General features: G+C 37.3%; 1 protein-coding gene across 10 annotated transcripts in view; it reads right to left on the minus strand.

Annotated features, from left to right (window-relative positions):
• Positions 1 to 23,534, minus strand: part of LOC129765352 (transient receptor potential cation channel subfamily A member 1) — a 75,181-nt gene extending 51,647 nt beyond the window's left edge. For 2 of the 10 annotated variants that reach the window (XM_055765569.1, XM_055765561.1), the window contains exons 1-2: positions 23,219 to 23,533; positions 22,971 to 23,135 (exon numbers count right to left, since the gene is read on the minus strand). In XM_055765569.1, coding sequence (XP_055621544.1) covers positions 22,971 to 23,135; positions 23,219 to 23,344 — 291 coding nt within the window. In that variant the 5' untranslated portion in view covers positions 23,345 to 23,533. Of the gene's footprint in view, positions 1 to 13,451; positions 13,927 to 14,888; positions 14,908 to 14,950; positions 15,257 to 22,970; positions 23,136 to 23,218 lie in introns of those variants that run through there. The other 8 variants (XM_055765568.1, XM_055765563.1, XM_055765559.1 and 5 more) reach the window with 7 other exon arrangements.
• Between the last annotated feature and the right edge of the window lie 4,075 nt (positions 23,535 to 27,609).

Genomic DNA, 27,609 nt, shown 5'->3' on the forward strand with positions numbered 1-27,609 from the left:
TTCATCAGTCAACTCTGTATCCAATATTAGTTCGTTAAGCCAAGTTTCGGTAAACACTACGATGTCGTAGTCGCAAATAGAGAGAGCCATGTGAAGTTCGCTGAGTTTGGTGCGAAGGCCACGCACATTTTGATAATATAGCGTGAATGAAAATAGAGCGGGTCGATTCGGTGTGCGATTTGGAACGTAAACAGATAGATCGGTACGTGATGACGAATTTCTCATTACACTCTCGTCATCTCTCGGGCGTGCGGGTAAGTGCGGGCGGTGTAGTGAAAGAAAATGTTCACCGTCGGAATTGAAATGGACTTCGAGTTTCGAGACCAAACTCCCGGAAAGTGATTCCTTTTTGCCATGTTGCGGGCGAAAGTGCGACTTCCTTCAAACTCGGCACAACACCGACCTTGAACGAAACAAAAGTAAGTTCGTCAAGATTTTTACCTTTAGGAACTAATTTTCGAACGTCAACGGTCTCGTTTGTGTTCAAGTTACTCTTTGCAAGTTCACGAATGTTATCCTCTGTAGCTTTGGGGTCGAAGCCAGACAAGTACAGCCAGAATAAATCAGCTCTCTCCGGGCGCACCGCTAGTGGTACTATCACAGCAGAGTTTGTTAGTCTGGTACCAGCAACGACTTCATTCCTTGGCTCGTCGTCGATTCGGGCACGTTTCCTCGAATTGTCAAGCGGGCCTGTTTTCAATGGTGGCCGTTCTATTACTTGCCGGTTCGATGCGTTAGGGAACTGTTCCAAAACCAAGTTTATTTTGGTAGTGTTTTGTTCAATTTCAGTTCGCAGCTCAGTGAGAGCTTTGTTGTGCATATCGTGAGAAGCCTCAATGGCTTTATTAGTAGATGAAATGGCCTGACGAAATGTGGCATTTTTCATCATTTTCGTGCAAGCATTACATAGCCAAAATATCTGGGCACAGTTTTTTATTGTTTCACGAGTAGCAACAGACAATTTTACGCATTTCAAGTGGATGGTTGAATTACAAAAGCCGTCACAAGTAATCTTCTCCACTTCATTTATCTCCAAAGAACAAGAGTGGCAAACTGAGGTGCTAGCCATTGTTTGTGTTCCACTGGGCGATAACTTTTTAGATCTCAAATAAATAGATTCGATATCTGGTAGGCAATCAAACTCGAGGTGATTTCGATGTAGCGATGATTGACACAAAAATCGTTGTACAGGATAGTCAAAAACAGTAAAAAAACAAGAATTAGCACAGGACAAACAAGAGCACGATTGATTTGTTTACCTTTACAAATTCTCGAGTGAAAACGAAAGTAATATATACTTTGAGAGCCATTAGAAGGCTATTTGTATTATCAATTTTTATAGAAATAAATAAAAAAATAAATAAATAAATAAATAAATAAATAAATAAAATTGTATTGTAGAGCTCGGAACACTGCCACGGCTGCCTCTGCTGTTAAAAATAGTGAACCGAAAAGTACTACATTCAATCAACGTGAATATGTGAACGTGAATCTCCAACGTGAATATGTGAAAAAATACGATCAACGAAGAAAATATTGAGGAATTATCAACATCGAGTTACTGTGCGGAGAACTTGTTAATATGTTAATATCGAATATTTTCCATCGACAGGTATGTATAAAAAATAATTGCACTGAATGATTTAAGAGTTCTACGTTTTTCATGATTTGCATTATGAGCTTGAAAATCAAAATTCAGGAGCAACTATGAACGTCCCTTCTTCAAGCACTCTGTGTGGATATGACACACATATTATGTCTGCTGTCATCCCGGAAGAAGAAATGAATTCTACTTCATATGCAAATACACTTTCTATATATAAATAATTTCTTTCTATATATATATATATATATATATATATATATATATATATATATATATATATATATATATATATATATATATATATATATATATATATATATATATAAGTGCAATTGTTCATCTGAACACCTCGTTCATACATTTTTCTTCAGTATTAAATTGTATTTTTTTTTCAAACGTATTCTAAGACTCGTGTAAGGTTATTCTAATAAGTGAATTGAACTATTCACATTCCAAATCCAAAACAAACGGTGTGCTTTGCTCTTCTCTCACAAACACTATTACCCCATTACCCCATACATTTCTCCCAACGCGAAACAAATTTTGTTCCATTCAAGATCGATTGGAAGAAACAGAAAGAATACTCTTACACCTAAATGGCTACTGTGTAATGTATCATATGCAATGGTATAGAAGGAATACTCTTACGTCAAATGACTACTATGTAATGTACAATTTATAGATACAATAAAACGTATAATATGTACATGATTGAAATCCGGCTCTGTTACAGCTAAAATGCTGATGAGCCTAAGTAAATTAACAAATAGGATAAAACAAATGTTGGTCATAATAAGCAACTAGTAAATGCAAATCGATTTTTCTTCATGAAAATCACATATAATCGGTACGAGTTTGTGTTTGTTGAAAAGCCCCTTGCTAATACTACCATAAGGCGTTGAAATTATTCAAATTTTCATGTTTTTTAACGATTTTCCTCAAATAGGAATTATGATCATGGATTGACCATCTCTGATCATGGTTTGCCCAAAAAATGATCATGGTTTGTCCGGCTTTAGAAATCACCATTTTTGAATGAAAACATTCGAATTCTAAGGTAGATGTTGCATTTATCATTGCTTGAGTTTACTGTCATCATATATATATATCCATTCATAATTTAGACTTACTTCAGAATATTGCATTTTCTTGGGCATTTTAAAAGTGTTCTCCTCAACACACTCAACATAAAGAAACTTTATTCCTGCCATACGCGAAGAACACAATAAACAAACTGCAACGCGCCAAGCGGTTGTCATAGAAATCATGTGGACAAAACAACATTATTGAAATGTACAACTCATGATCAGAACTGAGTTCATCAAAATGCGTTAAGGTGAAGGTGGAAGCTAACCACAAATGGCTGCCACAATGGCGCTCATTTCTCTCATCTCCCTCCCTCACTGCTCGCCCGAAAATCAATAATTTTGCGAAACAGTGTGAAGAAAATGATCGTTTTCGCACACTTCCCTTCAAGTGATATCAAGCAAACTCTAATCGATTACTCGCAAAATATTAAATTTTCATCTGCTGTCGCACTGTATAGTGAAAAACGCCGGAAAACTCGAGCTAGTGCTCTGAAAGTTAAATTTTCATTTTTCAATCTTCGGCAATGGTTTTGTTTGTATTGGTGAAAGCATCGTTATTTTTTCGACACTGATGCCAGACAACATCATCGAAACAGCTATAAAAACCACACAATAAAATGTTATTCCTGAGTCATAGCGTTTCATGTCATGAAAATCAATAGAATAAAATTGTGTTGATATCAACACCATTATTAATTTTACGTTTAATGGGTCTATAATGTAAGTTTTAGGAACTTTAACATTGGGTAAGAAAATTGTATTGCAGAGCTCGGAACACTGCCACGGCTGCCTATGTTTTCGAAAACAGTAAACGGAAAAGTATTACATTCAATCAAAATGCCTTGGCCAACGAAGAGAAGGGTTAAGGCTCTCCAACGTGAATATGTGGAAACAATACGATCAACGAAGGAAAATATTAAGGAATTATCAACATCGAGTTACTATGCGGAAGAACTTGTTAATAACAAAAAAGCCTCAATTCGCATGTGTTATAAATTTGCTCATGTTACGCTCGCGTATAATCAGAATTTTACGTCATATGCAAATGCACCTTCTATATATATTCATATTTGCAATTGTTCCTCGGAACATATCGTTCATACATTTTACTTTAGTATTGAATTGTTATTTAATTTCAAATGTATTCAAAGAAGTGTCAATGAAGCGCCACACATTCTGATAAGTGAATTGATCTATTTACGTGTGCTTTGCTCTTCTCTCACAAACACTATTACCCCATTTTTACACGTGGGTGTACCCAAGACGGGTCTATGGTACTAGGTGAGGCCGTTTCGTCACTAAGTTGGTTAGGGGAGCGGTATATGAAAACAGTACGGAAGAAAGCAGAAGGGGAATTATTTGCTTGTAGCGTGAAAGAGACAGACTGATCACGAGCGAGCTTCGCCACTAGCGTATTGTGTATTGTTTACAAACAAAACACAGTAGACTTCCAAGATGGCTGAAGAGTCGTTTTAGCAAGTTGGCCCACCTTAGGATATACTTCTAGGCGCCTTGGGTGTACCTATACTACTTCAATGGATAGCTTCCACCAAGGAAAGTGAAGTGGAAGGTAAAACGTAATGTCAGAATTGCCGTTCGGACGTATCCCGTAAGTTTGAACTTATTTACGTAGATGGTATCCAAACAACACTGAACATCGACTACAGTTTCGCTGGCACGGTTGATTGTCGTTATGAACCAGCACAAAAAACAAAGCTGCAAATTATGCGCCAGTGGCGGTACCACGATCAAAGCACTCCCTGAATCACATTGTTCGGCTAATGCTGGCGGAAGCATATGCATAAAGGTTACTAGGTTACTATTTTAAACGACAACTGTTTATTTATTATACTGCTTCAAATACCTTCGACGAAATCAAATGTAACCATACCAACGTAAGTAATAACATAAACAAATCCAAACTTTTCGTCTTGCCATTCCTCAAACGTCTTTTCTAAATAGCGTAAATTACGAGCCACCTGTTAACTCCACCATCTTGGCTTCCACCTTCACCTTAACTTGATGGTTTAGGGGCGCATTGACACCATGGTGAGGGGCGCATTGACACCAATAGATGGTGTATTTTATAATCCTTGAAAACATGTGATTCCGTAAAAATATACTATAAAACTACTATAAATTATGAAAAAGACAATTTTATTTATATGTTTTGAAACATTCGAATACCTGATTTGACAAAGGTGTGCAGAATTAGAGCATTCAAAAAAGTGGACAAACCATGATCATATTTTCGACTGGATCATTTACCTTTTACGATTCTACGTCGCTGTATCCGAAATTGAAAAGTTTTTGGGCATTTGGTTCGCTTCCGAATGTGTCAAAGAACCAAGTAAACTAAAATATTGGGAAGCTCAGGAAGCAACGCAATAAAATAGCATCATTTCCGCTTCTTGATTAATACACCCAGATTTTTTTTACGCGGGGGATACGTACCTCGTAAAAAAACCGCGTTAATTGGAAAATCCGCGTAAAAAACCATGTCACCTAATGATAGATATGAAATGGGATTATCTTTATGTAGAACGGAAGTAAAAAGTTGAGTGTTGCTCGCTTCCGAAAACCCGTAGTTTTTTCCTGCAATGTCGTTGGTTATTGGTAGCTATAGTTCGGTTTTCCTCACGAGTGAGGCCATCTGCTGTTGTTAGAAGATTCCCTAGTAATTTGTACACTCTTCTGCCAATGCACGTGCAGTACCACTGTTAGACCGTCCAGAGCTAAGTAGACAGGGAAAGACATTCACGAATCGCTTCCCGTAAAAACCCCGTCCCGTTGTACCGCCCAGCGAGCTTCCCGTTACCCAACACCTAAAATCCACCTAAGAATCGTAATAAGTAATAAGGTGAGGCACTAAGCGCTAAGCTACATTACAAGCACTAGTTACCATTATTTTTCCCTGAGGGAACATGAGATAAAAATGGAGCTGGGGGAGGGGGGGGGGATGATGTGATATTGCACTGCTCTTTTTTCACGCGGGTACCGCGTAAAAAAACCGCGTTAATTGGAAAATTCGCGTAAAAAACCGCGTTAATTGGAAAATCTGCGTAAAAAAAACCGCGTTAATTGCAGAATCCGCGTGAAAAAACCTCGTAAAAAAACCGCGTAAAAAAAATCTGGGTGTAGTTGTGTCGTTAACAGATCTTTAATAACCAAACTGAAAAAGACCATTTCTCAACACATTAGAGCAATCTGCGCGTTGCTGCTCATGCAAGTCGAGCCAACAGTCGAATTTGTATAATGGAATTGAAATCCGTGGAGATGAAACTGGAGATTGCACAAAATATTGTACAAAGCTGGCTGCTCTGCCCAAGTTTGCATAGGAAACGTAATTATCAACACCATTAGTGTTGGGAAAAGGCAATTTTGTTGATTTTTTGCCTACAAGCGTAAATATGCAAATTTCCAATGAAATAATCTGTCCAGTTGAAGGATATTATCGGCAAAAAGAGGGCCTAGGAAATTTTGCGGATCAAAACATATTTATTCCATTTGAAAATCGCTTGCGTCTAATTATGCGGACAATCAATCGTTTCAGTGAACATTTGTTCGCATAGCTAGACGTAATCACCAGGTTGCTCAGTCTGTAGCGTTAGTATTTACATTTCCGATAATAGTCGAAACCTCTCCGTCGGTAGTTTCAGTTGTTATCGGATAAAATCCAAAAGGTTTGGAAGAAATTTAGTGAAATGTGTGGAAAAGGTGCTCTGGATTTGTTGCGGGTCTATGATAAAGGGTGTGTCACATCAAATTGCATCACGGAAAAAACACTGTAGAAATTCGCCCAGTAGACCGACCCTTTTGAAAATTTTAGACAGTAAAATAAAAACTATTAAACAACTTTTGGCATTTTCTTTTTATTCATACTTCGAGCCCAAGCCCGTATGCTCGCACCTTCCTCTTTACCCCGTCCATAAGGTTCTGTACAACGTCAGGTTGTAGTTTTTTTTGAACAGAAATCCATTTTCTCTTGAAGTCCGCCTCCGATTTTACAACTTTTGGGTTCTTACGGAGGGCCTGCTTCATAATCGCCCAATATTTCTCTATTGGGCGAAGCTCCGGCGCGTTGGGCGGGTTCATTTCCTATGGCACGAAGGTGACCCCGTTGGCTTCGTACCACTCCAACACGTCCTTTGAATAGTGGCACGAAGCGAGATCCGGCCAGAAGATGGTCAGGCCCTCGTGCTGCTTCAATAGTGGTAGTAAGCGCTTCTGTAGGCACTCCTTAAGGTAAACCTGCCCGTTTACCGTGCCGGTCATCACGAAGGGGGCGCTCCGCTTTCCGCAAGAGCAGATCGCTTGCCACACCATGTACTTTTTGGCAAACTTGGATAGTTTCTGCTTGAGAATCTCCTCCGGAACGCTGAATTTGTCCTCTGCGGAGAAGAACAACAGGCCCGACAGCTGAAGAAAGTCCGCTTTGACGTAGGTTTCGTCGTCCATTAACAGGCAATGCGGCTTCGTCAGCATTTCGGTGTACAGCTTCCGGGCTCGCGTCTTCCCCACCATGTTTTGCCTTTCGTCGCGGTTAGGAGCCTTCTGAACCTTGTATGTACGCAGGCCCTCCCGCTGCTTGGTCCGCTGGACGAATGAACTTGACAAATTCAGCTTATTGGCGACATCCCGGACCGAACTTCTCGGATCACGTCTAAACTGCTTAACTACGCGCTTGTGATCTTTTTCACTGACGGAGCATCCATTTTTGCCGTTCTTCACCTTCCGGTCGATGGTTAGGTTCTCGAAGTATCGTTTTAGTACTCTGCTGACCGTGGATTGGACGATTCCCAGCATCTTACCGATGTCCCGATGTGACAACTCCGGATTCTCGAAATGAGTGCGCAGGATTAATTCACGACGCTCTTTTTCGTTCGACGACATTTTTCCAAATTTACGAAAAATTGACAGTGAAGCATGGCCAACGTGATCTATACACTCTTATCTGATTATAAGCGAAAGCTGAAGATATAATTCCTAAAAATTAAATTTCTACAGCGTTTTTTCCGTGATGCAATTTGATGTGACACACCCTTTAGTACCTTTTTCCTGAATACTCTGGGATATGAGAAGATCAGCAGGTTCGTGTTCAAAAATGCAAAACGGCGAAAAAGTCGATTTTGTTCATTTTATTGCTTACGTCTGCTGTACAAACATAGGCAGTGCTGACGTTCAACATTTTTTCGCCAGTCCTAGCGAAACATTAAACTGTTCTTGCTAAACAGGGGTAACTCCATGGACTGAGAGAGTGAACGCTAATCCTTGATTAACACTTTCGACGCCCCGTCACCCAGATATGGGTGACACTTTCCTCGCTCAAATTGAGTACGATTTTTAGAAGAAATTTGATAGAATAGGCACCTAAATGTAACTATAGGTTATGAAGAAAAATAATAAAATCATAACCATAATATTATACAGTTTATACTATACATTTCATTAATTTATAGTACAGATGTTTTGTACTGCAGTTTTTTGCAAAACCCCTATAATATGACTTTGGCATGTCTTATTGTCATCAATTCGTCTTCAATTGAAAACAAACATTGCTAGGTCATGTAAAAGTTACCTACAAACTAAGTTTGATCGTCATTTAATCATTTATCGAAAGTTGAGCTCTGCAAGAAACTCAAAAACGTCGCGTTGGGCGACGAACGTGTTAAGTCGGAAATGAAGTGTCAGTGGCGTTTTCATAGCTTTCATTACACGGACTCATCCAATTGTTGAATAACTTGATATTGCGCAATACCGTCCATACATGTTGCAATTTTCGCAAGGTTGCGTAATGACTATCGAAACGTTTTGACTTTGTAAAATATATGTGCAAGAAAATAGAGCGGGTAAGGGACGCTTAAGGGTCGAACATTCCATAATACTCACAAGAACGAAATCGTTTTTATCGAACAGTTTTCTCTGATGTATCTCGCCCCACGCTTGCAGAACTGCTGGTGAAAAACATTCATCTTTGACACCTGAATCGAGCACCATTGTAATCAACACTGCTTGCCATAATCTTTGACACGATGAATAAAACGTAATTTGTTAGCGTTTTACATCTAGCCGATTTACCATCACCTGGTCTATTCTTTATTCAACGTGTCTATTTGACGAACCATACATTACAATCAAAATTGCAATAAATTATGCATCGATTAAAATAACTACACAAACCGAGAACTGTGATGTACGAGTATTATCGAAGACTCCATATTTTGGTTGTAAAAAGATTTTCTTCACAATTTTCACAATAACATAATTTTCGGAAACAGCACGTAATTGGTGAAAATGTACCACTTACATGGACAATAATTATTATGCTTGTATTGCAATTAAGAAATTAGGACCGATAACATGATCCTAGCAAATAAAACAATGACAAGAATACAATAAATACAACATAAATCAATATGCATAACATTATCACTCGGGCTACGATAATCAGCCCACGTTGTCATGAATTACAACTCGAAGCAACCTGTTGGTTTTATCTATTATCGGTTATCATGTGCCGCTGACGCCCAGAAGCTAACGAATGACTCATTTATGGAAAATTGAACGACACTTGCATATGAAGGATCCAGGGATTAGCGCTGTTAGGTACTGTTAGCCTGTCACAGATGGTCGGAACGCATTGGAAAGGTGTATCGCAAGTGTTGACGCGATAATGGGGAAAGGGGTTGTTATTTGGGTTTTCCATGAACATGTGATTTCAGAGACTTACTGAATGTATGCTTTTCGGCGTATAGTGAACAGTGCTGGATGATACTGTGTGATTGTATCGTGAATAGTTGATGATGTTGTGCTAAAGTATCGCTGCCCTAAACGAATCCCAGATGCGGCTAATCGAGTCGTATAGGGTTATACAATCCCAGTCGGTGTACGACAACGGTTGGGAAGTCACCACAGCTCAACAACTCAAATTCCGTAATATCAGAAGTACCAAAAAAGTGGACCTCAAGGTGGCCCATACCATGGTTAGGGCTCCGGGAATCTTGGGAAACATTGAAGATGGAGGACCACTATCTGTCTAATTGTTTCGAACTTCAATGGCTCAAACGCACATTGTATGGACTTAAGAAAATACAATAAAGAATCGAATAAAAAAAAATTACCAAACCTGTTTTTTTCATTTGGTACCGCCACTTATGACTCACTCGTTATCAAGTTTTTTTTGCGAATGCATGAGATTGCAAGAAATCACTGCGCTCTCGAAAGAATTACCTCGACTATCCGCGGTTTCATTTAAATTATTAGACACGATGAAGGGAACAGTAACGCCCGCGAACAAAAAAAGTCATAAAATCGTGAGATCCGCCCAATTTGTATATGAAATTATAAAATGAGTCCCAAAATACTGCCATATGGTACACAGCATGTTTTAATGGTGGGAGTAACAGAATTGCTGAAGCGAATTGTCAGAATTGTTTCACACAAAGTTGGTGTGTTGTTCTCCCAATTAATATGAGCTTACAATTGCTAGAAAAAGCGATGCAGATCCAAAACCACCTCCTAAAAGACATTTCAGTTTCTTAATTTTTTCGTATGCAAAAACCATATTTTGCTTACAAATCACCATATTGCTACAGCGACTGTGTTGATATGATTAAATTGTTGTTTTCAACCTACAACGGTTGACCCGTTAAAAACGACGAAGACGAAATATAGAACGAAGAACTGTTATATAGCTCGGTTCCAAACTTGTTGAAACTTCTCCCTAAACGGTTCCATCGATGTCACAAGTTCGTGGTGACAAAACATGGCGCTCTTAAATCGGTCCTGAAGTCAAGCTTCAGAGGGAAAACATCAGCCGAAAAAAGTGCTCTGGAGAAGGTGAACCGAGCACACAATTCTCGGATCTTTCCGAGATTTGTAGGAAATATGAATAATTTATGAGAAGTTCATTCAACCCGGTCATACGTGTTATAAATGTTGATATTTTGAAGTGAGATAAGACGTGTATCCGTCGTGTTCGACCAGAAGAGCATGAGAAAAAAAATAATTGATTGGTTCTAAATCATGACACCATCCCATCGATACATTCTTGTGACTGATTTTGTAACCAGAAATCGCAATTTCTTCCCAATTTTACTTGATTTAGCCCCGTGTGATTTGCACCTATTCACACTTGACAAAAATAGAGGAAATATAGGGAAAAAGAAAAGAGGGAATAAATAGTGCGGAGTCGAAAATTTTATGTGAAAAATCACGCATTGAGATTTTTTTTCATCCCATTCGTTTATTTATTTAGGCTAATGAAGCTCACAAGGGAAAACAAGAGAATAAAAAAGTCTTAGGATAATAATCTTCATATAAATTTCCCCTTTGTAGTCTGTAGAGTAAATTCTATTTTTTGTTTTACACCCCTTGAGAAGTATCGAAGAAGTTTCTTCATATAACTGAAAAATCGGACCTTTAACTGAACTAACTAACTGAACAATAGAAGAACATAATGCGTACTGTTACTCCTAAATGGCTACTGTGTATTTTTAATAATAATAACCGTAAAACATGTACACGTTTAATCCGGCTCTGTTACAGCTAAAATGTTGATGAGCCTAAATAAATAATCAAATGGGACAAAAAGTGACTTGTGCGTGAAGTAACCTACCCGGAAAACGAATTAGTTTGACTGGAAAAAATCAATCTTTCTGAACATATTAGTGGCTATGAAAAGAACCTTCGTTGTTATCATTGGCGTTGGTGTTGCTGGTTTAATTTTTGTTGGTTTTGTGACGGTGTATCGTCAATGCTGATTTCGTAACATATTTCGTTTTAGCAGTTCGTGTTAGCGAAACACATTCCGGTCTGCACAAACGTAAGTGAGTACAAAAATACCTGCTGCTTGTATGTATTTGAAATTCCGTTTCCGTTTTTTGACGTAGGACTACGTCTTACATTAAGGGTGCCAAATCAGAAAAGGTCACGTTTCTATGAAATAAAGTTAACGTTAATAACTATTTTTGCTGCGAGCGGATTTTAACGATTTGCATACCAAAAGAATCAGGAATTTTGTAAGAGTTGTTTGATATGCTATACATTACAATCCCATAGTCTGTATATGGTTCAAATTGATGAAAATTGGAAGCATTCCCACTTCCCCATACATTTGTTCTGTCCATTTGTGTGCTTTCCCGAACAGAGCTGTCAATAACGGGCAACTTATGCAGCCACTAGAATAGAAACAACAAAAGGGGTTAGCGAAGCGAGAATATTTGTGAAGTAAACTCCACCGTGCATAGTAAGTAAGCTGTCGGTAGCGTATGAGTGCTCCTCTGGACACATTCTCAGAATCTTTCTGTGCCCGAAACAACAAAGGTCGCTCATTCCGCTCGTTTTGTGTTTTATGTTTCCCCTCGAGCTGTGAACGCTAGCGAATATCTCACTTGAAGTGCATCTGGTATTACAATCAACCCAACCATCCGACTCAGTGCATTGCATGCATTGATACAAATAAACAAATTGCGACATATGACCAATTAGTGTATTGTTCTCGCAAGAGTAAGAAAGAATCGTTGCTTCTCGAAAGGATTCTAGAAAACCACACAAGCCATTAAATCTCTTCATGGTCACCGGAACTTTTTACTAAATAGTTATTTGTGAAATTTCGACGTATTCGCAAATAATATCCGAAATGATAAACCAACAAATTTAAAAAAAAAAAGATTGCTTAGTCCTACGTCCTAAGCGGTCGTGTCTCGGATACAAATTCTCGATTTTTTTACTATAAAGGATTTAAACTATTTCAGTTCATTCGCTTCTCGTCCAGAAATAGGTCTTTGTGGGAAAACTGAACTTTAACTCCTCTCCAAAAAGATAATTTATTTAACCTCGACGCTCGCCAGTAAACGGTGTTCATCCTACAAACATCAAACGAGACGTGAAGTGAAGTGATTTGCAATTCTGATTTCTCCAAGCTTCTTGATTTTGAGCTCTGTGTTGAGGTAACACAAACGCAAGTGGAAAAAAAAGGTATTGAGCATTGACTGAATCCTTGAGAAAGAGCCGCTTACAGTATTCAGCTGGTTGTGGGAGCAAAAGCAGAAAAATCAACAATCCAACTCTTCCAACTCTACTAACTCCTCGGATGAATAACCTTTACGAAGATTGTGATGAAAATTACGAAGGGGTAGGGCTTACGGTGCCATGTTTCGATTGAATTCAAATTGTGTTCCGCTGTTACTCTGGTTGCTCTTTTTGTTCGGTACAATTTGAGGAGCATAAATGCACATTCCACAACTATTGAATTGTTTATCTCAAGAAGAATACAATTTGATCGTTTGTGATAGATGTATAGAAAAATTGCAAATGTCTCTGTTCAATTTTGGAATGATGAAAAATCAATAAAAACTTATTTCAACTTATTATTGCAATATTTTCTATTCGTATTAAGTGCTAGTTCAGGTCATACTGAAAGTATTGTCCAATTTACATAAAATGGTAACCTCATAACCTAATTTTTAATAAGTTTACCCATCGAGTAATTTAACTACACTGCTGAGCGTTGGCGCGAAAGTTTTTTTTCTTCTAAAAAGCTTTTAATTTTAGAATGCACTTATAAGTGTAGAATAAATTTGAATTCAATTATTATCATTCTGGCGATTTTATTTTCATACAACTTTCCAATTTCAGTTATGTGATGGAAACAAAGATTGCAATTATATTGGACTTTCATTTTATCACAACCTCCTGGAAGGCGCAATCAGATCGATAAACACAAGACGTATACGATTTCACACTTATGTAAGCACCTGTAATAAGAGTTCAGGATTGATGCGTGTGCTGGGCTGCAACCGAAGCACCCGGCTCCATTTGGCCGGCAGCTTGAGAGGAGTCGCAATCGAAAGTCCGTTTCCGTGTGAATAGCTACGGAGTAGATGTCTGACGGATTTCCTGTTATGCATTGCAAGGGAGAGCAACAGTATTGCTTTGGTTGCGGTTTCGTTCTCCTCGTTTCGCGACTCGTCACAGGTCACAGAGGGTCTTGTTGATTAGGATATATATATTCGAGGGTTCACAACCGTGCTAACATCAGCACACACTTCACCAGTCAATTCATCACAACGTTCGAGAATATCACTTTTCACAACTCGATACTATGGAGGGTCCTTAGAATTACATAAATTGAACCGTTATGATGGGAGGTTGAAAATTTAATTAATTTCAGATCAAAAGTGTTCACTCGCGTGGCACTGTTTCGTCACCCGGATATCTGCCAATAAGTAACTAAAACCATTTAATTAAAATTACTTCGCGATAATTGGGACTAATGGGAAGATTTTTTGCCAGAAGTGACATGAAAGCTTGATCTGCTCGGGCTGAACTCACGTTGTCTAATATGTATTTCAATGTAAAACTGCTATTTGGACGCAGCTTCTTTCGCGTGGCAGAAATAATACTTCTTGCCATTATTTGGTTTCAGACTAAAAACTATCCTTAATTCTCTTTTGAAATAAATTGTTACGAGAATTCTAGTTGCAGTATTTTCTTAAGAATCAGATTCGCTTCGCATCGTATACTATGAGTATATTTAGAGCCAAATGTGAAATGTAATTATGCAGATTCACATTCTATGTACAGTGAATGATTCGATTAAGCAAACAGTGCACATTTTATCCAATTCGTTTCTGCTATCTAAACTGTTCCTGATTAATTCTCGTGCGAAGAACGCAAATTATATATTTCTAAGAAATAATTTCACCATCAACCAATGGTTATTTTCTCCCATGTTTTTATCGAATCATATTTATAGCGAATAAACAATTGGTTTAAAAATTAAAGAACTTTATTTTCATTGTGGTTTCGAAATTTGAATGAAACAAAGCAAGTTTGTATTTCAAGTCGAATCAATCGTAAAAATCGAAATTAACTTGACGTTGCATGTAGTCGGTTGAATGTTCTATCAAGTATGTATTTTAATAAAATAATACAAAATCTCTGCACATTCGGGTTTGAGCAGAAGGATCCTAGTAGAATGTATCATTTAATGAAGAATGTAGAGAAAGAAAGAATAACGTTGAAACAATTCAACAACGTTTTGGTGAAATGGGGTATTGACACACAATCAAGCAGGGGATGAACTGAAAATTAAATTACGATCCCTTAGACAACATTCTCTGCTAATTCGTGCTGATTGAAACAAAGGAATGTACAGCGAATGTGGGTTGGATAAATATTTTCCGCCATACATTTAAACATCGCCAAAGCTTTCATTGTCACTCAAAACTTGGAAAAGCAAAATTCGATTCACAGGCTAATTTTTGTGGCCGCTAATTTTTTGTGTCACTAATAGAATATTTTCCGAAACGTGCCCGGAATGGTATCACTCAACACTTCCGCAGAACAACACGTACATTGCACTTGAATCACAGCAATTATCCAGTGGTGCCTGTTACTCCAGGTGAGAGTTCCGGAAATATAGTTATTTAGTCCGGGGTGCAGCGTTAGTTTCGAGGGAGAAACACATGGGTTTGGACAGTAGTGAGAGGAGGAATGGTAATACAGCGCGCGATGTGGGCTTCACTACTCCATTTTGATTAACTTTTCCGTTCCGCGTTCTGAGATGAACTGAGGATCTGTGATTTACAACGGCTGATTTTATATCCATTCCTGTCGTCATGCTGTCTGTTGCTTCGTGAATTCACGACAGGATTTTCATTCTCTTACCTAGCTTGCGAAGAATTACGAGTTACACTCAGCGTTGCCAGAGAGGTGAGAAGATTTTGGAGCTTACGACTGAACATTCTTCCTTTCAATTGGTTGTTATGAAAAATCCCATGTGTAAGAATCTATATTTCTATGAACTTTAAAAGTGAATATATAAGCTTTATACTTGCTTTTCACTCATCATTATTCATCCTGCTATATCGACCCAAACTAGACAATTTTTCATATAAACTTTCTCATTTTTATATTAATAATCAGCTGTTATTTTCATGTAAACTTCAAATTTATCTTTCTTCAAAAATAAAATTCGTGAAATTTTTTTAACCTCATTTAAATAGAGAATAGGTGTATTTTTAGTACTTTTGATCCGAACCAATTACGTTAAGGTAGTATTCTAGTGTAGAGGCACGAGTTTCGAACGTTTTTTTCGAGCTCCGAAAAAATAAAACAAAGTCGCGGGTACTGCGTAAAAAAAGACCAGACGCGGATTTTCCAATTAACGCGGTTTTTTACGAGGTACGTACCCCCGCGTAAAAAAAACCTGGGTGTATCCGCACCGTTGACGTGGGACTACCATTGGCTTAGTAAGCAGTTGTTTGTATTGATTAAATTATTGATAGAATGAAACAATTTTCGAATTCAATTGAACTTAACATATTTGCTTTGTATGTACAGAGTTTGAACAATTGCTACGTAAGATCAATTCATTCCTTGTAATAGATTATGCTTTTCGTGACAAATAAATTTGATGACCGTCCTTTTACGTTTGATATGATGCCTAGGACTACCAAAAAATGTGAGCGGAAGAATTGTCAAACGATCATTGTATTTTACAATTTACAGTTTCGATTTTGACATGCACATCCAACGCATATTGTTGAATCAATCGCCGTTATCGCAGCAAATGGATATCAGCATTTTGCCTACTCATCAAACGGTATCCGTAGAAATTCAGTGAGCAGAAGAATTGAAGTCATATCTCCCAATGCACTCTTGAATAACCTCCAACTTGCATGTACTTGGAACTCCCATTTTTTCCAGGTTCCTTGGTTTTGAAGGCTGTGTTGGGGAAACTGTAAATCGAGCAAAAATAACAAAAATAACATTTCATTCATTGTATGAAACAAAGGAATGTACGTAGAAATATTTCCCATCAATTGATGCGAACATCTTTCCGATCTATTAAGAAATGTTCGAGTTATAAGCATTCGAAATCTTTAATTTTTTCTTGCATGTTCTGTGTTTAGGTATTCATTTCACCCCCCATTATGAGATTATGGGCCTGATCTCGAACATCACTGTCACAAATGCTTTCACGTCACTTACACTTCACTGAATCTTTTTGTGTCTATCATCATTGTCACGAACAGTGGCGTGTAAAAATGAACTCCGTGAAGTGAAAGAGTTCGTTCCCGTTTATAAGAGACATGTCAGTTGCATAATTTCGGGCGTTTGAACGTTATGTCGGTTGCATAATTTCGGAAGTTTGAACGTTATGTAGGTAAAATTAATAAGTATATTCCATTTAATTGAACGTATTTTTGCGATTATACCTCGATGATTCGGTATTTCAATGCCAACTATTCGGACTCATTCCATGAATCATTTGCTTGGTGCGTTAGTTTGCTGAATCGAACGCTGGTGGAGGATGCTGAGGAGGAATACTTGGTTGCTCTTGAAAAATGTAGTTGTTGAACATATGGGAATGTAATTTTATTTCTTCTTTCTATAAATTACTCTAGAGATAAAGCATGACTATCATGAGTTTAATAATCGATATCTCGCATACTCTTGCACTCAGCTCTGTCTTACTCGATTGAATAGTGAGAAGCATTTAGTATAGTTAAAATACTTTTTAAGAACTTTCTTTTTTAAGAGTTTCTACAATTTTGATGAATAATAATATCTTCTATATCTCAGAATAAACCCGAATTTATCCATCTCATGATCAGTATAATCTGAGCTACTCCCATATGGGATTCTGAAGTTTAATCCTCTTATCCTTCCCATTCTCGTGTAATTTGATATCCGGGACATGAGGTTTGATATAACTATTTAAACAGAAACTGGTCAGTAGCATCGGTCAGAAGCATTATTTTCATATGAAACATCTGACGAGTTTCAAGAAATTGACAAAAGTAGAAAATGATTCAGATTTTCTTTAGACGAATATCAAAATTATGGAAAAAGAACTAGAGAATAATTTAAAAATTATTAATTTAAAAGCTTTGCAATGATAGATTCATTTTTTCCTTATTTGAAGCTTAAATATTCTTTTATTCAAAGTATGTCTTCCAAACAATATCGTTGAAAATATCAATTACGTAAAAACAAAAGATCAATGGCCTTATTCGATGTAACTATCGTCCTGATTCGGGTCTTGTCCATTGCGAATGTTTGAATTCCAAAAACCATCTCTGCAATGTTGGAAAAACATTACAGTTATTATTTTATATTCAAAATATCAACGAATCAATATTATCCATAATCAATCACAATGATCGTTTTGGGCCAGTGGCCTCCATTGCCATTTCATGGGGTTGCAACTCTCTGTTAGTCTAATTCTTAAAATAGAAACAAAAAATTACTATTCAATCGAAATTAGACCTTTCGCCAAGTTTCAATCGGTCTACGGGAGCTTCATTTTTAGTCCTCAATTAAATCCCATAGCGCATTTATCGAATCCAAATAAACAAATTTACGTCCTCTGGATACGTCAGGATTTCGTTCTAAAAATGCCACCAAGCGGTTAAACTGCTAACTGTTTATCTTTTCTTTCTTAAAAAGCAAGACAAGATTCAAAATGTTAGCAAAAAGCTAAATAAATCCGAAATTAAACTTACTCCATTCCGCGTGACTAGCTTTCACCATCTAAAACAAAAGTGACAAATACCCTTGTTTCTCTCCGTGATGTGACAGTATCGTGACAATCGTAATAACACCGAGTCCATCAAAGTTGTCACGACGGATGAACTCTTCCGGATTCTACACACACGGTGGCAGCCGTAATAACGTTGTATACAATTCACTTCGTTTTCACCGTGACGTTCGTGATCAGGCCATATATGAAAATATTATCCTCCCGTCGTACGGACGTAAGCGTCCTCTTCTTTACATAACATGCACATCGGTTGTCCCTTGCAGTCGCAGACAAAGTATCCTTCCATTCCGCATTTCCTGCACAGTTTGGATTTATCTGGCCCCAAACAGTCCTTCGCCATGTGGCCGAAGTTCAAACACCTGAAACATCTCTCCAGTTGCTTGGGAACAGGTAGAATAATTCTGAAGGGACCACAGAACAGTAGACGATTATAGTTCCTAGTTTCAGCAACTTGTTCGCTGCGTCTGTCGAGAGATGAATCGTTGAGGTCTGCGTCCCACGATCTAATCGGGAATTGGCCCTCAATGTTGGTATGGGGGCGGGCAAAAACGTCATCTGCTTGTTTAGTAGTATAACTATTGACTATAGATACCGTATTGATAGTCACCTTATGTTTGGAGAATGTAATGGCTTTTGATTCACCCTGTACTCCAGTAGAGCTGTCGCATGTAAAAATATAAATAAATACAAAAATTGCTCTCTCGATAGCCATTCGGCCGTAGTTCTGTGCGCATGGTATCTAAGAAATTTTTCGTGAAATTTAGTTTATTCAATCTGAAAAGTTGGACAAATCATCAGGTTGGACGACTGTTCACATATTCTAGGAGAGGTGCACAGATATTTTGTTTAATCTCAGCGATTAGTTAGCATAGCAATTACTTTGATGTTTGGGGGCAGAGTGGTCATAGGTGAATAACGACTTACAATGATCTGCTTACTAAAGCTGATATACCTCATCACACTCTGCTCTTGAAGAGGTTCCTTTTGTGGCTTTGACCCTGGAAAAATATGCCACTCCAACTTAACCAGGCGCCTTTATGCGAGACGTTATGTGTTCCTTAATATGTTTTTGTATGCATGAGAAAATTTAAATTGAGACTTTAGATACATAGACCAAGCGTATTGCATACATGTACTAACTATATCAAATATGATTTGAACAAATTTGAACAAAAAAAAAAAAATGCATAAATATACCCCATTTAACTTGATATGTGCGAGTGACCACTTTGAACCTAGTGGGGTTTGCAAAAAAAAACCTCCAAGCAAAAAAAAAAGATTTTTCATCTTTTTTCCAATGATATAAAATGTACTATTTAGAATTTTTATGGTGAAAGCCGTTTGCTATCTTGAACAACAATGAGTTGAACTATAATATTCTTTGAAAAACGGGAATTGAAGCGGTATGTGGACGCTGGAAATGGACATATTCCTTAGGGTGACCACTATGCCCCCACTTCCCTTATCGGTATGAAATAAACTTTGGTAGTGGGGTTTCCATTAGATATTGCAGATATTCTAGTGTTTGTTTGGTCACTTTTTGCTTTTTATAGGTTTTTAAAGCATGTCTCTGTTTACACCACTGAATCATCCCAACACTGGTTTTGAACTTTTTGGCCAAATTACGAATAGATGCAAACCTGTTCTTATGAATATAATATACAACTTTTCGGTCCAATTTGGGATTACTTGGTACGGGCTCTCGTCCACTTCTGCTGAGATCCTTGAAAATACACTCATTACCGATCGTTGCGACGATCCGTTTAACGCTTTCTGGACAAACTTTGAATATTTTTTTTGCTCTATGGAGGAACATTCCTGGCAGCAACTTGCGCTGTAGATAGTGAGCGATGCCGCTCTGGTCATCGTTGTCACCTAACTCTTCGCCATTGCTCTGGCCGGCACTATCGCCTTGATAATCGTTGTCGCTCTGGTCATCCTTGCGTTTTTTTTAGAAGACTTAGACTCGACATTCTGGACTTGAACTATTTGTGCACGTTGGGTTTGTTCTGCATGAAGGTGTGGAGTTCTTCGACCCTCATCATGATCGTGTTCAGGATGGTATTTCCAGTCAGCCATCCTTCATGGCACTGTATTTTGAAAGGGTTGAGGGTTGATCTCTTGACTTTGTCGAGCCTCAGGTATTTCTCCATTGCTGCCGTAAGAAGCTGGTGTTTCCATTCGGTTGAGTATTGGCGATCGTAGCCACTTCCTAATACTTGCGAACGCGTTGGACTGATCACATGTCGTATCCATCGTACTGTTCCTTCATTTTTGTTCACCGCTGGAGGGGACTTGAACGCCCACCATGAAGCATGATTTTTCGGTTTTCAAAAAAACTCAAGCTTTGACCGCTGTGCGACTCTAGTAAATGAAGTCCGATTTAGCTGATATTTTGCATAGGGTAGTTTTTCGTGGGAATGAACATTTTTAATCAAGTTCGCTTTGAAAATTCGTGGGCCAGTTTTTTCCATACATCCATTGGTTCTCTAATATATATACACCCATACCTCGCTTTACGGCTTAGATACGTTCCACGAAACTTGGCCGCAAAGCGAAAAGCCGTATAAGGAATCAATTATGCTAATACAAATTCATACAAATCCAATCGGATCGGTAATAAATACGGAAAATATGTAACAGGGTTTATCATTCAAAATATATATTATCTTCTCATTTTATTTGTACATAAAATAATAACAGACTCCAAAAATCAACAATACTCTATAAACAAAAATGAAACAACTTCATGTTCCATGAATTATGTATTAATATCGACATCGAAATTTTTTATTGCCGTTATAGCGAAACATTTTAGGCCGTAAATCGAAAACGTGCCTTATTTGAAGAGGGCCGTTAAGGCGAAATGCCGTATAGAGAACGGCCGTATAGCAAGGTATGGGTGTATATATTCGCCGAAAAAGGCGACATGTGTTGTGTATCGGTAGAATTGAAATACTCTTACGCCTAAATGGCTACTGTGTAATATACAACATGAGAAAAATGTACAAGATAAATTCGACGTTTTTACAGCTGATTTGCTTAATGAGCCTAATAAAAATAAAATAGATGGGATAAAAAAACACTGGGGATACATCTACATACACATTATCCTCAAAAAGCTCGTTGTAATTTCATAAATTCGTCAGACAATCTGGCTTCATGAAATTTTCTAGCACTGCTTTGAAAAGCCACGAAACAATTGAGGGTAGAGATAAAAAAATTATTACAGCTTTGCGTTTAGAGAATTTAACTTAATGTAAGATATATAAAAGTGCGAATCGGAGTACATAACAGAAAACTTTGACATGGAAACCAGTATATTTATTACGAATAATGTAAAAAGTACAAAAATCAGGAAAAATCAGGATCATTTCAGAAAAATCAGAATATATTGAGTGCTCGTCAGGATAACAGGGAGCGTGCTAAATAGTCTGGGAAATCCTGAAAAATCAGGAAGGTTGGCATCTATGCTCAAGATGATAACGTCCTATCCAGTAACGATTCGTAAGAAAGCTGTCTTTACAGTAAGGTCGTTCTGAGATTGCAAGAGGTCAGTGGAGTCCAATTCATCAATGAACTTAACCCTCCTGACTACCCTCAGTTTCAACCAATAGAGAAGCTTTGCGCAGTAATGAAGCCGAAATTGAAGATAGAACGAATACCATCGAAACATCGGTCAGATGAACAGTTAGCGGAATTGGGTAGCGAAATTCATCACTGTTAACCCTGCTATACTCGTGCATACGATCTGACAGACCGAGAACCAATGAAATGGCAGAATGAATGACCATTAAAACTGAATGAATTTAAAGAAGAATGATTTTCTGGAGTTTTTTCATTCAATTATATCTTTTTCTTCAAATAAATACCAGTAACGCCTAACAATAGCAATATAACAGAAACAAGCACCGTCTGTGAGTATACGAGTTATGATTTTGTGCGCTAGTACAGGAGAGTTAATGGAAAAGTTAGGCTATTTCTTCGAAATAAAGAAGAATAATTTGTTCTATTTTTCTTGAAAATAGGTATTATCAGTTATATTTCAATTAATAGAAGTTTTCCGATTCACTGACTTACAAACGAAATAAATAAAAATTAAAAGGTAATGGAACGAGTATTATATTTGAATTTTTTTCTTATATTTCAGAAGAATGTAATTGTGCATGTTAGAATCATTGCCACCCGATAAAAAACTACTATTCAGAATCGTCACTTATTTTTTTACCACAAGAGAGAACTTCTGTAAATAATCAATAAACATGGGCGCCCTGTTCTAAAGCAACAGCTCGGAAAATACCCGCGAATGTCCTGTGGAACGATTACGGGAACAAGGTTGAGTTCGTTGCTCTCTTCTCTCATCAAAGAGATTTAGAGCATCAAACATGATGTTGTTATATTTTGTTATTGGTGATTATTGATGCGATGCGAGTTAATTTAATTTTAAATAGTTTGGTGCAGCTTTACGTTGCGCTGCAGGTTGGATTGTAAGGCAGTGCTATGCAACCAGGTGGGTGTTGTGGAAAAGTGAAACAAAAACGAGAAAAAGTGCTGTTCGTGCCTGTTCACGTGTATTTAGTAGAATGGATATAAAATCGTTTATAGATTTTTGAGTAATTGGAATCTATCGTTTTCGGTACCGTAGATTGTGAATTTATTGTGAAACCATGTATTCTATAATAATGTGTTGAGCGATTTATACGGTTACTATGAAACTACTCACCCGCAAAATTCGATAAGGACTCTCACTTAGCAGACAAACTTCTGCGTTGGCAGTCTGTGATAATATGGCCTGCAGCTCGCTACACTCCATCTGATTCAACTTATCGGCTTTGCTGCAATGAAGGATATTACCGCCGGTTTTTCGCAAACGAGATAGCAACCAATTCTGTTCAACAGAAAATATGACGAGAAAAAAAACAGATGAAAGTTACAGGTTGAAGTTTACAACATTTCAATCAGCAATCTTACCGCGAGATGTGGCGCAACTTGTAGTTCATCTTCTTCGTGTGGAATGGGATCAGGCATAGCAAAATTGCATTCCGGGTTCGTCTGAACCGTTCTTGAGTTGTGTAACAAATAGAGCGATGTAGGCATGGTTGACGTTTCACTTGTTAAGGCATTCCAATGTTTGTCAATCTTACTATCCACTCACGGTTACTAGTTCAAATTAATTCATTAAATCACGTACAGGTCTTGGGTTTTGATGCATTGATAACTTCTCCGTGTTTTTACAGTCCGTTTATATATTTTAAATTACATTAGGCGTCGTGTACAAATTACGTAACGCTAAAAATGCGGTTTTTGGACCACCTTGCCTCCCCTCCCCCCCTTATGTAACAAAAAATATCGCAAAACAATCCCCTCTCCACCTCATGTTACGTAATGCTAACATAATCAGTGCACGAAGTCAAATTCGTTTAAATATTGAAAATATTTTAGATTTTTTAAAATAATGGAAATATCAACGTAAACCTAACAAATCAGACATTTTCCCAGGTCGGGATCGAAGGATTTTCGATTATTGAAAACGTACTAAAATCATCTTCATCCAAGCCGACAAGTTCTCAAAGAGGAAGGGGGAGGGGGAGGAAGGGAGAAACATGGTATTTGCAAGTGCTTGAAAAATCTTGAGCGAGAATTGGGTCTGAAAATAATTTGATATTATAATGACGAGTTCTGATAGATATACTAGAAAATTTATAGTAAAAGGAATTTGTAAAGGGTCCAAATTGATCAATGAACAGTTCTGCGATTAAACTCATGGACGTGAATGTTTGAAAATATTTGTTTGATTATGTTTGAAAATATAACAAAAACCCATTTTGGGCGAGACGAAGTTTGCAGGGTCAGCTAGTATAATATAAATATTAAATGAGTGTACAAAATAGCATACTTATCGATATCTGCAGGGTTTGTAAGAAATGTTTTGATGCATTGAAAATGTGGATTGTTTTCACATCAATCAAATGAATTGTGCTACATTGTGAACCTTAAATACACCCCTTTCAAAAATATGTTTTGCCAACCTCAATATAATGCCAAAAGTACGGCATTCGCCATAAATTATAAATCCGCAAATTAGTACTTGTACACCTTATAATATCTGCAACATCAAACCGCTAAGAAACGAGGACAATAAATATGTTTGGATTGGTTATACAAATAAAAATAGTTCAATATAGGCATCTTCAACCAACTAAATCATCCCTGGACAGCACTATCGGCTGCAATTGGCACCTTTCGGTCGAACATTGAAGGAAATAAGGTCTTCATAATGATTGGGTCACATGGCAACGTTTTAATTGGCGCTATTTTCCCCGGACTTCTTCCGATTATCGTTCGTTCCGATCTGCAGGATTGTCTGATGAACAGCACTTCACTTATTTTTAAGAAATGCGAAAAAAAGCCGATTCATTTGGGTCCGTGAAGTACCTCTTGGAATGATAAGGGCATCGAAGAAAAAAAAAGAAGCAATGTTTCAGAAAAATTAACGAAACGGATAATTAACACTATTGATTTGTACAAATTTTCACCTTATCTAGATGAGATGTAATTATTATATCAGAAGAAAATCATTGATTCTATTGCAACAACCACCGAATGTAACAAACTTAAAAGAAATTTCAATCATCGTAAATAATATGGCCTGCTAAAAATACTAAACTTAATGATGGAAATACTAACTGAACTTAACGATTACATGAGAAATTTTATACCTCTATCTACGCATGTCCTTTATGGGGGCATTCTAGTATAGAAATGTGGAAAAAGTAGTAAATTAAGATATATTGGACCGATTCGTTTCAAATTTGATTGTTATACATCTCTCTATCGGATGAAACGACAAAAATTTTAATTTGTTTAATTTTACTATTTAAAAAAACGTGCCAAAACACAATTATTTTTTTCAAACGGACATAATTTAAAAAAAACATTACTCCGGCTTGTTCGAGGTTCATACCATAGCGGCGTCTTCAATAATTGAATCTACTGGATTTTTGTTTCTCGGACTCTCCTACTTCTACAGCTTGTAACGTTTTTAGTTTTGAACATTTTTTCATCCTCTGATTATTCTTGTATTCTAAAAAGTTTAATAACCAAGTAATAAAATAAGGGGAGGTGGGGGGGGGGGTTAGGAATATATTTTGTTTCGTTTGTTCAGAGCTCGAAAAAACGTCCGAAATTTGTCCCTCTTTACCTCTTCACTAAAATACCTAAACCTTGGCTTGAGTTATTGTGGGCCACTCCTGATACCGTATGATCATGAGGGTTATTCACCCTGTTCTCCACGGTTCTCTCTCCATGAAATTATGCACACCCATTAAATTCGTTTTATTTCCAGGAAAGGATAGTAATAAAACACGAAAAACTCGCGACCTCATTTGCTAACATTATTGAGTGGATAGCCCCCGCTGCGGCGTTCCGCATAGGAATGCATGGTGGAAACTGTAAAAATAACAATTACATTCCTTCACAATAACCCCCCGAAATGAGGAAATCTTTTTCACTATCGTTGCCTAGGTTGAGTCAACGGTATAGTGAGATCTATGCAAGCATCTTAGCAAAACATGTTCTAACTGTTCAGAATCTAGGCATGACCTTTTTAGGAAACCCTGAATCAATAAACTCCTGTTGAATGTGGCTGAATGTATAAAAGCGTGAGTGCAATCAAAGTATTTTCTGCCGTTAGGGTGCATTTGTCAGATCTAATGTGGTTTGGATTTGTCCATTAATAAAAGGTGTGGAAGTATGGATTATTAAACTGCACTTTAGATGTCTACTTTTCGGTGAAACATTCATTTTTTTGAGGTGTCGAGGCCAAAGAGATTCTACTCTTTATATTATTTCTGTAAAGCTCACATTATTTTACAAGATATAAGGTACACCGGGGCAAGTTGAAACGATTTTTTTCGAAGTTTAAATTGAAATTTTTCTTAGAAAATCACTAAATCACTAAATTGAAATCTGTTTGCAGCATATACAAGGTATGAAAAATGTCTTTCGATGATAAATAGAGATTCATACTAGATGTTTCGAAAAATATCAATTTTGAAAATGTTTAGTTTTCATATGGATTGTTTCAACTTGTCCCGTAGAGCGAGGTAAGTTCAAACGTACAACTATCATGAGTTTAATGTGCGGTTTTGCTTCTCGAACTATCTTCAACTGATTTACGGAACACTAAATTGAAGGAATTAAACATAAACATTTGGAAAAAGGTTTTGGTAAACGTGAGATGTGGAAGAGTAGTCAAATACACGCAGAATGTTTCTCATACTCATACTTCATACTAGGAATTAATATACAAAACAATAACATCAAAAATGAATGATCTTTCAGTTTAGTTTTCAAAACTACTATACTTGGTTATCCCTATTTGATTTTTTTTTCCTGTTGGGTACATTTTCCACTACGACCAGTTATTTCATCTATTGTGGCGTGTGGCCCTATTTGATTACCTGACGTGCAATTCTGGCGATATTTTTGAAAAAATCAGTGTTTTCAGACCTATTGAGTCAGCGTGGAGAAATGTAAATGTAGGCGCGGATTGCGGTCATGCATTCCAGTATTCTTGTAACGGCTGTCATAAGGTGGGTTGAAGGGTATTGTTGACTGGAAAAATACATCACGTCAATCCATCATTCCTAGTAAAAGTTATGGCTTCCGTTTAAAATTAGCCCGTGTTTCAACTCGCTCCGGTGTACCTTATACAGGTCGGACTCGATTATATACAGACTCGGTTATAAATAGCAATCAAATGAAAGCTGTTTGATAATGTTAATTGGATTTGGCATTGAATTGGTTAGCAAAAAATTATGTGAGTCTACAAAAAAATTGACAAAAACGGAAAGAAATCGATTTTTTTCTCGATGTTTTTGTTCACTACATCTACACACACCCAGATAAAAATGTGTTCGTAGAATATTCAAAAAAAAAGTTGAAGCTTCAAAGTGGTGTATGTTGTTCACGAAGTTGCAGCATTTCAAAAATCACCTAAAATTTTCGACTTCGCACTCTGTTCTTCTATTTTTTTAGTCGGGTGTATAAATCTTCAACAAAAAAAAGTCAGAGGAGCAAGCTGCAATATCGATTTTTTTAATGATTTTTGAAGGACTATAACTTTGTGATGAAATACTTTTGGTTTGTTGCAAAGATTGATATGACGGTTAGCTATGCCTGTGACAATACAATAAAATGGTGTCGATTCGGTGGATGGGTGAAAATAAAATGGCTGGATGTGGATGCTTCGACTGGTCAGGATTATATTAAAAAACCACTACCAATGTTTTGAAAATTGAGTCAAAAGACACGTAATCGATGTCTATAGGTTCTACCTCTGCATGCTCCGATGACAATGT

The sequence above is a fragment of the Toxorhynchites rutilus genome, chromosome 2, assembly GCF_029784135.1.
Source record: "Toxorhynchites rutilus septentrionalis strain SRP chromosome 2, ASM2978413v1, whole genome shotgun sequence".
NCBI lineage: Eukaryota > Metazoa > Arthropoda > Insecta > Diptera > Culicidae > Toxorhynchites > Toxorhynchites rutilus.